The sequence below is a fragment of the Oncorhynchus gorbuscha genome, unplaced genomic scaffold, assembly GCF_021184085.1.
Source record: "Oncorhynchus gorbuscha isolate QuinsamMale2020 ecotype Even-year unplaced genomic scaffold, OgorEven_v1.0 Un_scaffold_1578, whole genome shotgun sequence".
Lineage (NCBI taxonomy): Eukaryota > Metazoa > Chordata > Actinopteri > Salmoniformes > Salmonidae > Oncorhynchus > Oncorhynchus gorbuscha.
In genome coordinates this window covers 27913-42117 of record NW_025746313.1, presented here as the reverse complement: position 1 = coordinate 42117, position 14205 = coordinate 27913, and the positions used below count along the sequence as shown (strand labels likewise).

Sequence of the window (14205 nt, the reverse complement as noted above, 5' to 3'; positions counted from 1 at the left end):
GGCTTCAAATAGTTGGCTTACAGTAAATTATCCGTGTGGTATAACATGCATAACTAAAAACATTTGAGAGCCACAAAATACATCTTTCCTCCGATAAAAATTAAACCAGGAGCAAAATGAACAAATTCATATCAATCTTTATTGTATTTAGAAATTCACGCATCAAATCTTTTTTGAATACTTTTCTTTACCATTTACAACAGGGTGAGAATGAGACAAGCAAAAACATGCCTTTTCCATCAGGCGCAATATAGGCACACTACAGAATGGACTGACATGGGGGGAGGGGAAAAAGAGATACATAAAGTGCTTCTGTCAACGGTTCTCTTTAATTAGAAAAAAAGTAAAAACATGAGGGGGTTGGCAGGTAGGGGGGCAAATTCCATGGCTCAGAGGGGACGTGGTGGATTGTATTAGACAGTGGGGAAGAACAGTGGGACTGAGGTGGGGAAGGGGGAAATGGGGGCAATTCTTTCAAAAATAAAAACGTTCCAACAAAACCAGACCTCAACCCAGGATGAGGCTGGACATGCCCCCTGGGGGGTTTCTTCGGCCGGAGGGGGCGGCTGCGTTGGCGGCAGCTCCCGAGGGGGCAGAGGGCTGTGGTGCCTCCTCCTTCTCTTCAGGTTCCTCGGGGCAGTCTACTTTACCACACAACACAGAGGAGACGACACTATCAGGGTCATCACTACCTGGCCCACTGATCAGAGATCTGATATGACTTAGGTTGCGTTCACACAGGCAACCGAACTGATCTTTGGCCCAATTATTGGCAAGAGAGCGATTCTGATTGCTCAAGAAGGACAATTGTGGTAATAAAAAAAATGAATAAAATCAGTATTGGGCTGCCTGTGTAAACACAGCCTATGATCTTGCCATGCTAGCCATGCTAGAATGGAGGCACAGCACTTATTCACTACAAACGCTAGCCAACGTCTTCTGTATAGAACTCAACTACCCGGTCGCATTCACAGGTTGTATCACATTTTCACTTCATTTCATTACAGTACAACGGTTTGATTTGTTTGATCGTAGCTAGCTACTTAGCTAGCTACATAGCCGTCTTTGTATCAAAGATAATTGTGTAGTCTAGAGCGATTTTCTAGGTTCGCTAGCCATCTATTGTCGTTCTTTTAACGCAACGTAACGTAAACAACACTGCTAGCTAGCCAGCTAGCCCCCGAATAGCAACACTGCAGAAACTATTACACTCAACGGAACGACTTGATTAGTGTAGTGTCAACAACGCACCCACTGCCAGCTGGCCTACTTCAGCAGTACTGTATCATTTTAATCATTTTAGTCAATAAGATTCTTGCTACGTAGCTTAACTTTCTGAACATTCGAGACGTGTAGTCCACTTGTCATTCCAATCTCCTTTGCATTAGCGTAGCCTCTTCTGTAGCCTGTCAACTATGTGTCTGTTTATCCCTGTTCTCTCCTCTCTGCACAGACCATACAAACGCTCCTCACCGCGTGGCCGCGGCCACCCTACTCTGGTGGTCCCAGCGCGCACGACCCACGTGGAGTTCCAGGTCTCCGGTAGCCTCTGGAACTGCCAATCTGCGGTCAACAAGGCAGAGTTCATCTCAGCCTATGCCTCCCTCCAGTCCCTCGACTTCTTGGCACTGACGGAAACATGGATCACCACAGACAACACTGCTACTCCTACTGCTCTCTCTTCGTCCGCCCACGTGTTCTCGCACACCCCGAGAGCGTCTGGTCAGCGGGGTGGTGGCACCGGGATCCTCATCTCTCCCAAGTGGTCATTCTCTCTTTCTCCCCTTACCCATCTGTCTATCGCCTCCTTTGAATTCCATGCTGTCACAGTTACTAGCCCTTTCAAGCTTAACATCCTTATCATTTATCGCCCTCCAGGTTCCCTCGGAGAGTTCATCAATGAGCTTGATGCCTTGATAAGCTCCTTTCCTGAGGACGGCTCACCTCTCACAGTTCTGGGCGACTTTAACCTCCCCACGTCTACCTTTGACTCTTTCCTCTCTGCCTCCTTTCCACTCCTCTCCTCTTTTGACCTCACCCTCTCACCTTCCCCCTACTCACAAGGCAGGCAATACGCTCGACCTCATCTTTACTAGATGCTGTTCTTCCACTAACCTCATTGCAAATCCCCTCCAAGTCTCCGACCACTGCCTTGTATCCTTTTCCCTCTCGCTCTCATCCAACACCTCCCACACTGCCCCTACTCGGATGGTATCGCGCCGTCCCAACCTTCGCTCTCTCTCCCCCGCTACTCTCTCCTCTTCCATCCTATCATCTCTTCCCTCCGCTCAAACCTTCTCCCACCTATCTCCTGATTCTGCCTCCTCAACCCTCCTCTCCTCCCTCTCTGCATCCCTTGACTCTCTATGTCCCCTATCCTCCAGGCCGGCTCGGTCCTCCCTCCCGCTCCGTGGCTCGATGACTCATTGCGAGCTCACAGAACAGGGCTCCGGGCAGCCGAGCGGAAATGGAGGAAAACTCGCCTCCCTGCGGACCTGGCATCCTTTCACTCCCTCCTCTCTACATTTTCCTCCTCTGTCTCTGCTGCTAAAGCCACTTTCTACCACGCTAAATTCCAAGCATCTGCCTCTAACCCTAGGAAGCTCTTTGCCACCTTCTCCTCCCTCCTGAATCCTCCGCCCCCTCCCCCCCTCCTCCCTCTCTGCAGATGACTTCGTCAACCATTTTGAAAAGAAGGTCGACGACATCCGATCCTCGTTTGCTAAGTCAAACGACACCGCTGGTTCTGCTCACACAGCCCTACCCTGTGCTCTGACCTCTTTCTCCCCTCTCTCTCCAGATGAAATCTCTCGTCTTGTGACGGCCGGCCGCCCAACAACCTGCCCGCTTGACCCTATCCCCTCCTCTCTTCTCCAGACCATTTCCGGAGACCTTCTCCCTTACCTCACCTCGCTCATCAACTCATCCCTGACCGTTGGCTACGTCCCTTCAGTCTTCAAGAGAGCGAGAGTTGCACCCCTTCTGAAAAAACCTACACTCGATCCCTCCGATGTCAACAATTACAGACCAGTATCCCTTCTTTCTTTTCTCTCCAAAACTCTTGAACGTGCCGTCCTTGGCCAGCTCTCCCGCTATCTCTCTCTGAATGACCTTCTTGATCCAAATCAGTCAGGTTTCAAGACTAGTCATTCAACTGAGACTGCTCTCCTCTGTATCACGGAGGCGCTCCGCACTGCTAAAGCTAACTCTCTCTCCTCTGCTCTCATCCTTCTAGATCTATCGGCTGCCTTCGATACTGTGAACCATCAGATCCTCCTCTCCACCCTCTCCGAGTTGGGCATCTCCGGCGCGGCCCACGCTTGGATTGCGTCCTACCTGACAGGTCGCTCCTACCAGGTGGCGTGGCGAGAATCTGTCTCCTCACCACGCGCTCTCACCACTGGTGTCCCCCAGGGCTCTGTTCTTGGCCCTCTCCTATTCTCGCTATACACCAAGTCACTTGGCTCTGTCATAACCTCACATGGTCTCTCTTATCATTGCTATGCAGACGACACACAATTAATCTTCTCCTTTCCCCCTTCTGATGACCAGGTGGCGAATCGCATCTCTGCATGTCTGGCAGACATATCAGTGTGGATGACGGATCACCACCTCAAGCTGAACCTCGGCAAGACGGAGCTGCTCTTCCTCCCGGGGAAGGACTGCCCGTTCCATGATCTCGCCATCACGGTTGACAACTCCATTGTGTCCTCCTCCCAGAGCGCCAAGAACCTTGGCGTGATCCTGGACAACACCCTGTCGTTCTCAACAAACATCAAGGCGGTGGCCCGTTCCTGTAGGTTCATGCTCTACAACATCCGCAGAGTACGACCCTGCCTCACACAGGAAGCGGCGCAGGTCCTAATCCAGGCACTTGTCATCTCCCGTCTGGATTACTGCAACTCGCTGTTGGCTGGGCTCCCTGCCTGTGCCATTAAACCCCTTCAACTCATCCAGAACGCCGCAGCCCGTCTGGTGTTCAACCTTCCCAAGTTCTCTCACGTCACCCCGCTCCTCCGTTCTCTCCACTGGCTTCCAGTTGAAGCTCGCATCCGCTACAAGACCATGGTGCTTGCCTACGGAGCTGTGAGGGGAACAGCACCTCAGTACCTCCAGGCTCTGATCAGGCCCTACACCCAAACAAGGGCACTGCGTTCATCCACCTCTGGCCTGCTCGCCTCCCTACCACTGAGGAAGTACAGATCCCGCTCAGCCCAGTCAAAACTGTTCGCTGCTCTGGCCCCCCCAATGGTGGAACAAACTCCCTCACGACGCCAGGACAGCGGAGTCAATCACCACCTTCCGGAGACACCTGAAACCCCACCTCTTTAAGGAATACCTAGGATAGGTTAAGTAATCCCTCTCACCCCACCCCCCCCCCTAAGTTTTAGATGCACTATTGTAAGTGACTGTCCCACTGGATGTCATAAGGTGAATGCACCAATTTGTAAGTCGCTCTGGATAAGAGCGTCTGCTAAATGACTTAAATGTAATGTAAATGTAAAAACCTATATCTTGAACAAAAATATAAAATGCTGCATGAAATAATTGTAAAGAATATACTGAGTTAAATTTCATATGACCCAAAATCAGTCAATTGAAATCTATTATTTAGGCCCTAATCTATGGATCTCACAACTGGGAATACAGATATGCATCTGTTGGTCACAGATACCTTCAAAAGAAATGGGCCTTGGGATCGTACCATCGAAGCATTACAATTACCATCAGTAAAATGCAATTGTGTTCGTTGTCCTTAGCTTATCTGCCTATAACAACCTCGACGCCACAAATGGGGCACATTGTTCACAACCTTGACATATAGCAAACCACTTGCCCACAAGACACCATACACATGCTCAGAGGTTGGACATACTGCCACATTCCCTAAAACATTGGAGGTGGCTTATGGTATAGAAATTACCATTAAATGATCTGGCTACAGCTCTAGTGGAAATTCCTGCAGTCAGCATGCCAATTGCAAACTGCCTCAACTTGAGACATCTGAGGCATAGTGACAAAACTGGCCTTTTACTGTCCCCCGCACAAGGTGCACCTGTGTAATGAGCATGCTGTTTAAATCAGCTTCTTGATATGCTACACCTGTCAGGTGGATGGGTTCTCATCAAAGGAGAAATGCTCACAATAAGGGATGTAAACCAATTTGTTCACAATGAGAGAAGTAAGATATTTCATATGGAACACTTCTGGGATTTTATATTTCAACAAACAGTTGACATGTTGCATTTATATTTATGTTCAGTGTAAATATCATCCAAACCTTGAATTGACAGGATATCTGATAACAGTAGCAAGGACAACCTGATGGGTCCTGCTACCACTTTCCAAATGATAGATGAACAATAGCAGGGGATAGATTCAGAAAAATGTGTTGGTTTCGGTAAAATGTGCATAAATGTACTAGCATACCTCAAATCAAAGCAGATGCAATAAATTGAACTCAACAATCCTCCATGAGGCAACATCTGTCAGTCAAACACTTGGAGGGACCAGACAAGATCCTCCCAGGGTCCACTGCCAGTCCAGTACCACTTCAAGCCCCAGTCTACAGTGCTTAGACAAGACCATAACAGTGGAATGCCTTAACCCTCCATTATCCAAGAACACATTATCACTAATGTTTGCAGCACCTGGAAGTTAATAAATAGCCTTGCTCGTCATAGGAACAGCATTCTATCATTACAGAACAGATGACTGACCACAGACATTATGAAAGGGCCGAACTGGATCAAAGAGAATCTGAATGAGTTGACTACAAGGTGTTCCCTACAAATAAAAAGCCTTAATAAAAGCACTCTTTGAGTCATGTGTTGTATAACTGGGACACCAGAGTTTCTCCTGGTTAGATCAACAAGGTCAGGACAAACTTCCCAGGTATGACAAATGTCATTGTTGAAAACAAAAGGAGAAATTACGCAGTTTAAAAAAGGCTGGAATTATCAGAGCTGCCATGGTCGACCATGATGCTATTCATTGTGGCCATTCGTAACTAATGGGAGTCATGCACTGCTGTTTACAGACAGCTGAGAGAATGAGGAATGTGGAATCTTCCCTTCCAGTCTGGTAGGGACTTCTTTTAAGTGGTGTCTCTTCAAAAGACTTCAATGAGATTCATCATTGGAAACTAAATTATTTTAGTAGCAGTCAAAGGTTTGAACACACCTACTTATTCAAGGGGGTTCCTTTATTTTCACTATAGTAAATAGTAATGGTAAAGACAAACTATTAAATGGCATATGAAATCATGTAGTTAAAAAGTATATTTTTCAGGACCCTGTCTTTCAAAAATAATTCACAAAAATCCAAATAACTTCACAGATCTTAAGTGTAAAGGGTTACACATGCTTGTTCAATTAACCATTAACAATTCATGAACATGCACCTGTGGAACGTTTGTTAAAACACTAACAGCTTACAGACGGAAGAAAATTAAGGTCACAGTTATGAAAGCTTAGGACACTAAAGAGGCCTTTCTACTGATCCTGGAAAAACACCAAAAGAAAGATGGCCAGGGTCACTGCTCATCTGCGTGATAGTGCCGTAGGCATGCTTCAAGGAGGCATGTGGCCTGCAGATGTGGCCAGGGCAATAAATTGCAATGTTCGTACTGTGACGCCTAAGACAGCGCTACAGGGAGACGGACGGACAGCTGACCGTCCACACAGTGGCAGACCACGTGTGACAACACCTGCACAGGATCGGTAAATCTGAAAATCACACTTGCAGGACAGGTACAGGATGGCAACAACAACTGCCCAAGTTAAACCAGGAACGCACAATCCCTCTATCAGTGCTCAGACTGTCCGCAATAGGCTGAGAGAGGCTGTACTGAGCGCTTGTAGGCCTGCAGTAAGGCAGGTCCTCACCAGACATCACCGGCAACAATGTCACCTATGGGTACAAACCCACCATTGCTGGACCAGACAGGACTGGCAAAAAGCGCTCTTCACTGACGAGCTGCGGTTTTGTCTCACCAGGGGTGATGGTCGGATTTGCATTTATCGTCGAAGGAATGAGCACAACACCGAAGCCTGTACTCTGGAGCGGGATCAATTTGGAGGTGGAGAGTCAGTCATGGTCTGGGATGGTGTGTCACAGCATCCTCGGACTGAGCTTGCCGTCAACAATTCGACCATGAGGGCCTTATTCACGCAGTCTGTGTCTGTTACTCGAACTCCGAAGCATTTATTCCGGCTGCATTTTCTGAGGCTGGTAACTCTTATGAACTTATCCTCTGCAGCAGAGGTAACTCTGGGCCTTCCTTTCCTGTGGCGGTTCTCATGAGACAGTTTCATCATAGCACTTCATTGTTTTTGCGACTGCACTTGAATAAACTTTAAAAGCTCTTAATTAACATTTAACATTTAAGTCATTTAGCAGACGCTCTTATCCAGAGCGACTTACAAATTGGTGCATTCACCTTATGACATCCAGTGGAACAGTCACTTTACAATAGTGCATCTAAATCTTGAAGGGGGGGGTAATTTTCCAGATTAACACATGAAGGTCAGTCAAAGTAATGAACTGTCATTTCTCTTTGCTTATTTGAGCTGTTCTTGTCATAATATGGACAAATAGGGCCATCTTCTGTATACCACCCCTACATTGTCACAACACAACTGATTGGCTCAAACACATTAAGGAAAGAAATTCCACAAAATAACTTTTAGAAAGATACACCTGTTAATTGAAATGCATTCCAGGTGACTACCTCATGAAGCTGGTTGAGAGAATGCCAAGAGTGTGCAAAGCTGTCAAGGCAAAGAGTGGCTACTTTGAAGAATCTCAAATATTAAATATTTTTTGATTTGTTTAACACATTTTTGGTTACTACATGATTCCATATGTGTTATTTCACAGTTTTGATGTGTTCCCTATTATTCTACAATGTAGAAAATAGTACAAATAAAGAAAAACCCTTGAATGAGTAGGTGTCCAAACGTTTGACTGGTACTGTACATAAATACCATATATTAAAATACTGCCATTCGAAATGGAACCAGAGATACTTACCATTGCTTGCCTGCTGGCACTCCTCAACCTGTCAGATGGAGAATAATAACAGTCAGCATTTTACTTTATTTTGGCTGAGTCATTTTATTACATCAACGGCATTTAAGTCAGTTCAAAAACACAGGACTGAGAATCACTGAAAACCATCCATGACAGCAGACTTGTAGAAACCAAGTCAAGTGTCTTACCAGTGGAAAACACACACATTACATCTATGAATAAAACTATGGCCGACATGACAGTGACCCCTCACCCTTACCCCTAAAGGAACGTTGATGGAGGTGATGACCTCGTCTGTCTCATTGTTTTTGGGGAAGAGGAGCGGCTGCTGGCACCGTCTAAGGGGGGCGGATGGTTCTCCGCACAGAGTACCCTTGGCCGTCCCGCCTACGGAGAGAAACACCTAGTTAATAAGTGATGACTCAGACTTCACAAATGAGTCAGAGCAGATGACCTCACTACTAGAGTTCTGTAAAGCAGACCTCCTCCGGGAGAACTACCTCCTGTAGGTTTTCCAGCACACCTGATTCTACTAATTAGCTGCTGACCAGGACCTTGATGAACTGACTCGGGTGAGTAACAACAGGGTTGGAGTAATAGCCTGCATACACAGTAGCTCTCTTAGAGAAGGGTTTAGGTCAGTGATAGGGACTAGTGTTAGGCCTAATGATAGTTAATGGAGTGTCAATGCTAGAAGTGCTAATAAAAACATGACAGTTTCTTTACGGTTTGTTTCCACTTTATATTTCATTAATCAAAACAAACGTATTCACTGGCCGGATTTTACAATTTGGTTGAATGGGTCTAAATGGATTAAAGACTGGTATGGAAGGCTGGTAACAGTTTGCTTTACCCTCTTGATTTGTGGTGCATTCCTGTTTTAGTGGAACTGAGTGACTAACATGTAGTATGGCAATGTTTTTACTGAGCATAATACTGCTAGGAACTATTTGCCAAGATGATATGAGAAAATGCAGAAAACCACTAATGCAAACAAATCCGATGGCCTACCTATCAGTCTCAGACAGATACCAACAGACCAAGCAGCAAAGCAGCCAGTGGATGTAGGCTAATCCAGACAAATGCTGAGCCAAAACTCATAGGCTAACCCACATACTCCACTCAGCGAAAGGGCATTTTGGCCAACATTTAAACTAGGCTACAGTCCCATACAAACTCCCACTGAGCAACAACTGTAGAGCAGAAACAATGGGAAGTCAACAGATTGGTCTACCTGACATCTATGACTAGAAGGAACAAAGCCAGACAAAGGGATGATTCTTGGTCAATATATCACTGCTTGTTAATGAAGTGAGAGGAGAAAGCATTGTGAAGTAATGGCACAGTGACTCAACAAGGTTTCCTTTATTATGGCTCTGCATCTGTTTATCAGGCCCTGCTGAATGACTGCTTTACTGCTTTTACATTCGCCTTGGTAATGGGACATAAACCGTGGACATGGCCAATAAGTGATGCTTAATTGACTATAGTGCCATTACATTTCAATTAAATATTGAGATTGATATAGACCTACATCAAGCTGTACAATGTTAAGCTGAAACAACTGGATTGTTGGCCATTATGTAGGAGGTACTTCATGACCAAATCTTCACCTGGATTATTTTTTATGGAGTGTAATTCCAATATGTGCGTCACAGTTCCAATTTCTGAGGCTAAAAGATAAACAGGCAGAGATAAGTCACACTGGTCCAGTGGCTTGTTATGAAGCTCAGTACATTTATTTAACTAGGCAAGTCAGTTAAGAACAAATTCTTATTTACAATGATGGCCTACGGTACTGCTCTGACTGCAGAATGGCTTGTGTGGGCCCTTGAATAAAACCCACTAAGGATCATCTCAAGGCCGTGGTGAGTTTAACCGGGCAACACCAGAAAAGGTTATGGCAAAAGCAATGTAAGCAGAGGCCAACGGCTGAATTTAAATACCACAATGCTACATCGCAGCATATATTCTACTACACCAAGTGGGTGGAACTTCACAACCAAATATGTCATTATGGTTGTGTAAAGTAAGTATGATCATACATGTTGAGGACTAGTTCACCATTTTACAACTTGACAATAGATGGTTCCTCACTGAAAGTAGTCTATGAGCCAGGAGAAACTAATTCATGGTTCAGTTCTTTAGACAGACACAAGCAATGGAAGTGATGGGGGCATGCGAGCACGTTTCTATAATTCTATTTTTTTAAAGGCCAAATCACCTTTAGGTAACAAACAAAATATGAAAATATGGAGTTGATTTGAATTTAATTCAGGTGATTTTGACATTTTGCAGTGGCTGAGGTTAGCTGAAGTTTGTAGTGGCTGTTTAAAGAAAACTGAACAACAGATTAATGTTTTTGTCTTGGCCCAGACAACATTCAGGGTGAGGAACCATCTAACAAAGTTGTAAAATAGTGAACTACTCCTTTAAGTATATATTCATGCATGGTCATGCATTCTAACCTCAAGGTTAGTGACCTCCCGTGACTATCCTTGAAGTTGAAGACCAAAGAAACAACGATACATTTTTGGCTATCTTCTACATTCACAGAGCCTAGAGAAATCTCTTTGGCTACATTTCCAGATTGTGATTTCATTAGGCAAACAGCAGCCTAAGACGACATCCTATAGCCTACTAACAGAGAAAACAGTGCATGCAATCCAAGAATATCCCGACCTAAACACACCAGAAAATCCATGTATATTCATGGAAATATATCGACTAATGCAATCTTAATTAAATATAGGCTAGCATAGACCAAGTAATCAAATTCCAGACGAGACGGCACTGAAGCCAACAAAACCAAATAATCCAGGTGTATCCATTGAAATGTGCATACCATGACACCGGTCGTTTGTCTGAACTGAACTTGAACCTAGCCTGAGACAATGTGGAATAGCAGGAAGGCAGAGTGTGAACACTGCATGCAGCTGTTGGCTCCGAAGGTCAGAGGTTACAGTTAACACACACATGCACACCACATTCTCCACCCTTCATACGTGGGCACAGATACACCACTACAACAGTAAATAGATTTCTACATAGAGGAGATGCGATTGTTAAAACATGTGAGATCAGTTCCTACCACACCCTTCTTTTACATGTGTAGGTGTACACTACTAGAGCCAGGGAGGGTCAGCCAGATCCAGCCTGACAGAGAGGTGGCTCCCCCATCAAGGCCCTGCTGTACTACAAGTCAGTCTATGTAGGTCAGGTGGAAAAACAGTACTATGCACATTATCCAACGTGATTGACTGGAGTCTGGACACTGATTGAATGAATGCCCACATAGTTTTATCCCAAAGGGTCTTTGTCAGCATGATTCCCATTTTGGGCCCATTGTTCAAGCACTCAATGTGTGTGGGTATTCTTTTGCCATGCCACATTTTTGTACCCTGACCCAGTGGATGTTTGTTGGATGTGTGTGTACACTGGTTCTGAACCAATGTGAGTAGCTAGGAAGTACCGGGTGGGTTGCTCCTCCGATGGGCGTGGGGATCGTCGGGCTCTAGGAAAATGTTGGAGCCCATTTTGTTCTTGCGTACAGGGGGGGTTTCGTCTGTGCCGAATGATATGTTGGAGGCCCCGCCCGGCGGCCGCAGCACCCTGCAGGACAACAAAAGGAGGGTCAGGACTGTCATCTGACTGACTGCCACACACACACTATTGAACTGACACCCCCTCTCCCAGGACATGCTAAATACACAAAGACCACGTCACACACTAGTGATCAGCGGCAGCACTGCTGAAATCATTACACGACAAATACAAACATATTGCTCTGAGGCCACACAGACACCTAATTGCTCCAGTCCCCTCTTTCTCTCCATTCACAGTAAGGTCCACTCCCCTAAGCCTCAGCTGTCAGACCGAGGGATACTCACAATCTCTCCTGACTACAGCTGACTCCACGCGCCTGCAATCTGCCAGGCTAGACAGTCGCTGATTTGAGCTCGGCAGAAATTCCGCAGCAGTTACACATGGGATGGCTATCATTCCATAGCCGTTCCAACATTTGATTGGAGAAATCTAAGCTAGATCATGGCTGGACATGGCCTGCCCTTAAGCACATGGACCATTTGTCAAGGTAAAAGAAAACATCAGATAGACTTAATATGTGATCTGAATAGCAAAAGGGCAAGAGAGGATAACCACAGCCCACAAAGCCCACTTCCAAACCGACATTCTTTCCTCCTAGCAAACAGAAGGGTCACAAGAATGAGAAGGAAAGCCTTTTTCCCCCTTGACTAAGGACAGTCGGGTGGAGGAATTGATGCGTTTGCAGAGCCATTCCCCGACCCCTCCTCCCCTCTATTCAGCTCCAGACTGCTGAATGCACCAGCTGACACCAGGCAGCTGTCCAAAGGCAGACGGGATACAAAATTCAACTTTCCTCCCACCATGGGGTAAAAAAAAACAAGACAGTGGCGAGATGAAAGAACTGGATTTGGTTATTGCTGGTGCTGTATGTATGCCACGATTAGTTCATGTAATGTCCAAAGCAGACTTGTTAACCCTGTGTGATAGCTAAGATGAGCTCATGCTTTCCACTAGGCTGAAAAGAGAAAAGGCTATTTGAGACCCCACCCAACAATGAAACGGCAAATATTTCCTGTGAGAGGCACTGTGGTTAGAAAAGTGGGACAACTCGACAAGTTGTTCAACAGTAACGTTAGATTGATTATAAAGATAGCGAGCCTGATGCTGTCCCATATATTGAAAGCCTTTGATGACCTTATCTGCTATTACCAAAGGCTGCCAAAGTTGGATTGCTGTCGGGAAAGCCTGCATTTCTAGACTGGTCAGCAGTAGGGCCGACCAAGATGGCTAAAGCAAAGATGAACCGAGCAAAGATTTGCAGGCTTAGCTAAGCCCCCCACCCAAGTAAAACCCGCATTAGCCACCAATTAGTCGACAACGTAGCTATCTGGAATACAAATACCGGAAAGAATGGTTATGATTTCACCGTTGGTCTACTTGTAGCAAAACTATCCAGCCCAAAACGGCGTTACAGCTCACGTTTTGGGTTAACAACGAAATAGCCTATTGTCCGGCCTGCCCGAAACGCAACACGGGTTGATAAAACAGACTATTTTCCTCCCCCATGACATCCAGCCGCCGCAAAGTCAGGAGGTCCCATACTACAGCATGAATACACGCGGTGCATCAGTTTTTTCTGGCAGTGAAACAAAGTTGATTGCGTGCAGACCCTTGGCCTCAAATAAGTCCTCAAAACGTAGACAATACATATTTTTAAAGGAGTTAATCAACTCCTAATAAATTGTTTGAGTCAGCCGTATTCTTAGAAACATCCATAAAAGGAGCTAAACTTGGCATGTAGGCAAATCTAGCTACCTAACTAACAAGTACCCAGTTTGGGGGCACCAGAGGCCTACAGACTATAGGGTTTGGAGCTTGCAAACGAAGAGCAAGTGCTTGTTTCTGCAAATAAAAGTGTTAAGCGACAGCTGAGCTTGCTGCTAGCCAGAATGTGAGCTAGCAATCCATACCAGTCACTAGCTAGCGAAGTTAACAAAACAAGTTGCAGTCCAGACAGACAACTACTATAGATAGCTATGTGATTAGCGAAGTTGTCCTCAAATTGTCCATTCTGTTTAAATGTGTCCTGATGCCGAGTCATTTACACTAAACAGCTCATTTTCAAAGCTAAATCCCAACTTCCAGTAACGCCACGGGCCTCTGGTGTGGTAGATGGAATCGCTAGCAGTAGTAACCAGGTCGCTGATGCCGCTACTAGCCCAAATGCCCTCTTCACTCCATCATATCAGCTAATTACAAAGACAAATTGTGCCATTAATACAATTTAGCTAAATCAGGAAAAATCCCCGCCCAACAACTGGACGGTTAGCTTCCAATACTGGCTGGTAAGTGGATCCCATTTTCTTTTGTTTGTCCATGAAGATGTTTCGGATTTCATTTTTACCTGGAACTGCTTTTCGCACCGGGATCCATCCCTTGAAATGTTTTTGTCGTCGTCATGTCGACTGTCTAATTCACTACTTTCGTATTTCGATATGTAACACGGTAAACTACAAAAATGTGATTTTCTAAATCCTCCGCAGGATACACAGAAACTGAAATACTGACTCCACCCGACTGAGCGCCCGAGAGACCAGAAGGAAGAGCGCAGCGACAAGTTATCCC

The 14205-nt window shown here is 45.6% G+C and overlaps 1 protein-coding gene across 2 annotated transcripts; it reads right to left on the bottom strand.

The window, feature by feature from the left end:
• Window positions 1-119: 119 nt before the first annotated feature.
• LOC124023298 (jupiter microtubule associated homolog 1-like) lies at window positions 120-14194 on the bottom strand. Of its 2 annotated transcripts, none has more exons than XM_046337802.1 (5): window positions 13985-14194; window positions 11507-11646; window positions 8294-8421; window positions 8035-8062; window positions 120-644 (listed from the first exon to the last, which is right to left on the bottom strand). In XM_046337802.1, exons 1-5 carry the CDS (start codon window positions 14038-14040, stop codon window positions 508-510), a joined length of 489 nt encoding a protein of 162 aa, XP_046193758.1. In that variant the 5' UTR covers window positions 14041-14194; the 3' UTR covers window positions 120-507. The 2 variants fall into 2 exon arrangements, with proteins under 2 accessions (XP_046193758.1, XP_046193759.1); XM_046337803.1 differs by having other exon boundaries at window positions 120-641.
• Window positions 14195-14205: the final 11 nt, after the last annotated feature.

Bases quoted from the DNA above. Each gene is read 5' to 3' on its own strand.
- LOC124023298 (XM_046337802.1), bottom strand. From the start codon at position 14,040: ATGACGACGACAAAAACATTTCAAGGGATGGATCCCGGTGCGAAAAGC. The intron at 11,647-13,984 runs GTAAAAATGAAA...GTTGTCCTGCAG, and splicing joins GGTGCGAAAAGCAGTTCCAG to GGTGCTGCGGCCGCCGGGCG. The intron at 8,422-11,506 runs GTACTTCCTAGC...TTCTCTCCGTAG, and splicing joins TCGGAGGAGCAACCCACCCG to GCGGGACGGCCAAGGGTACT.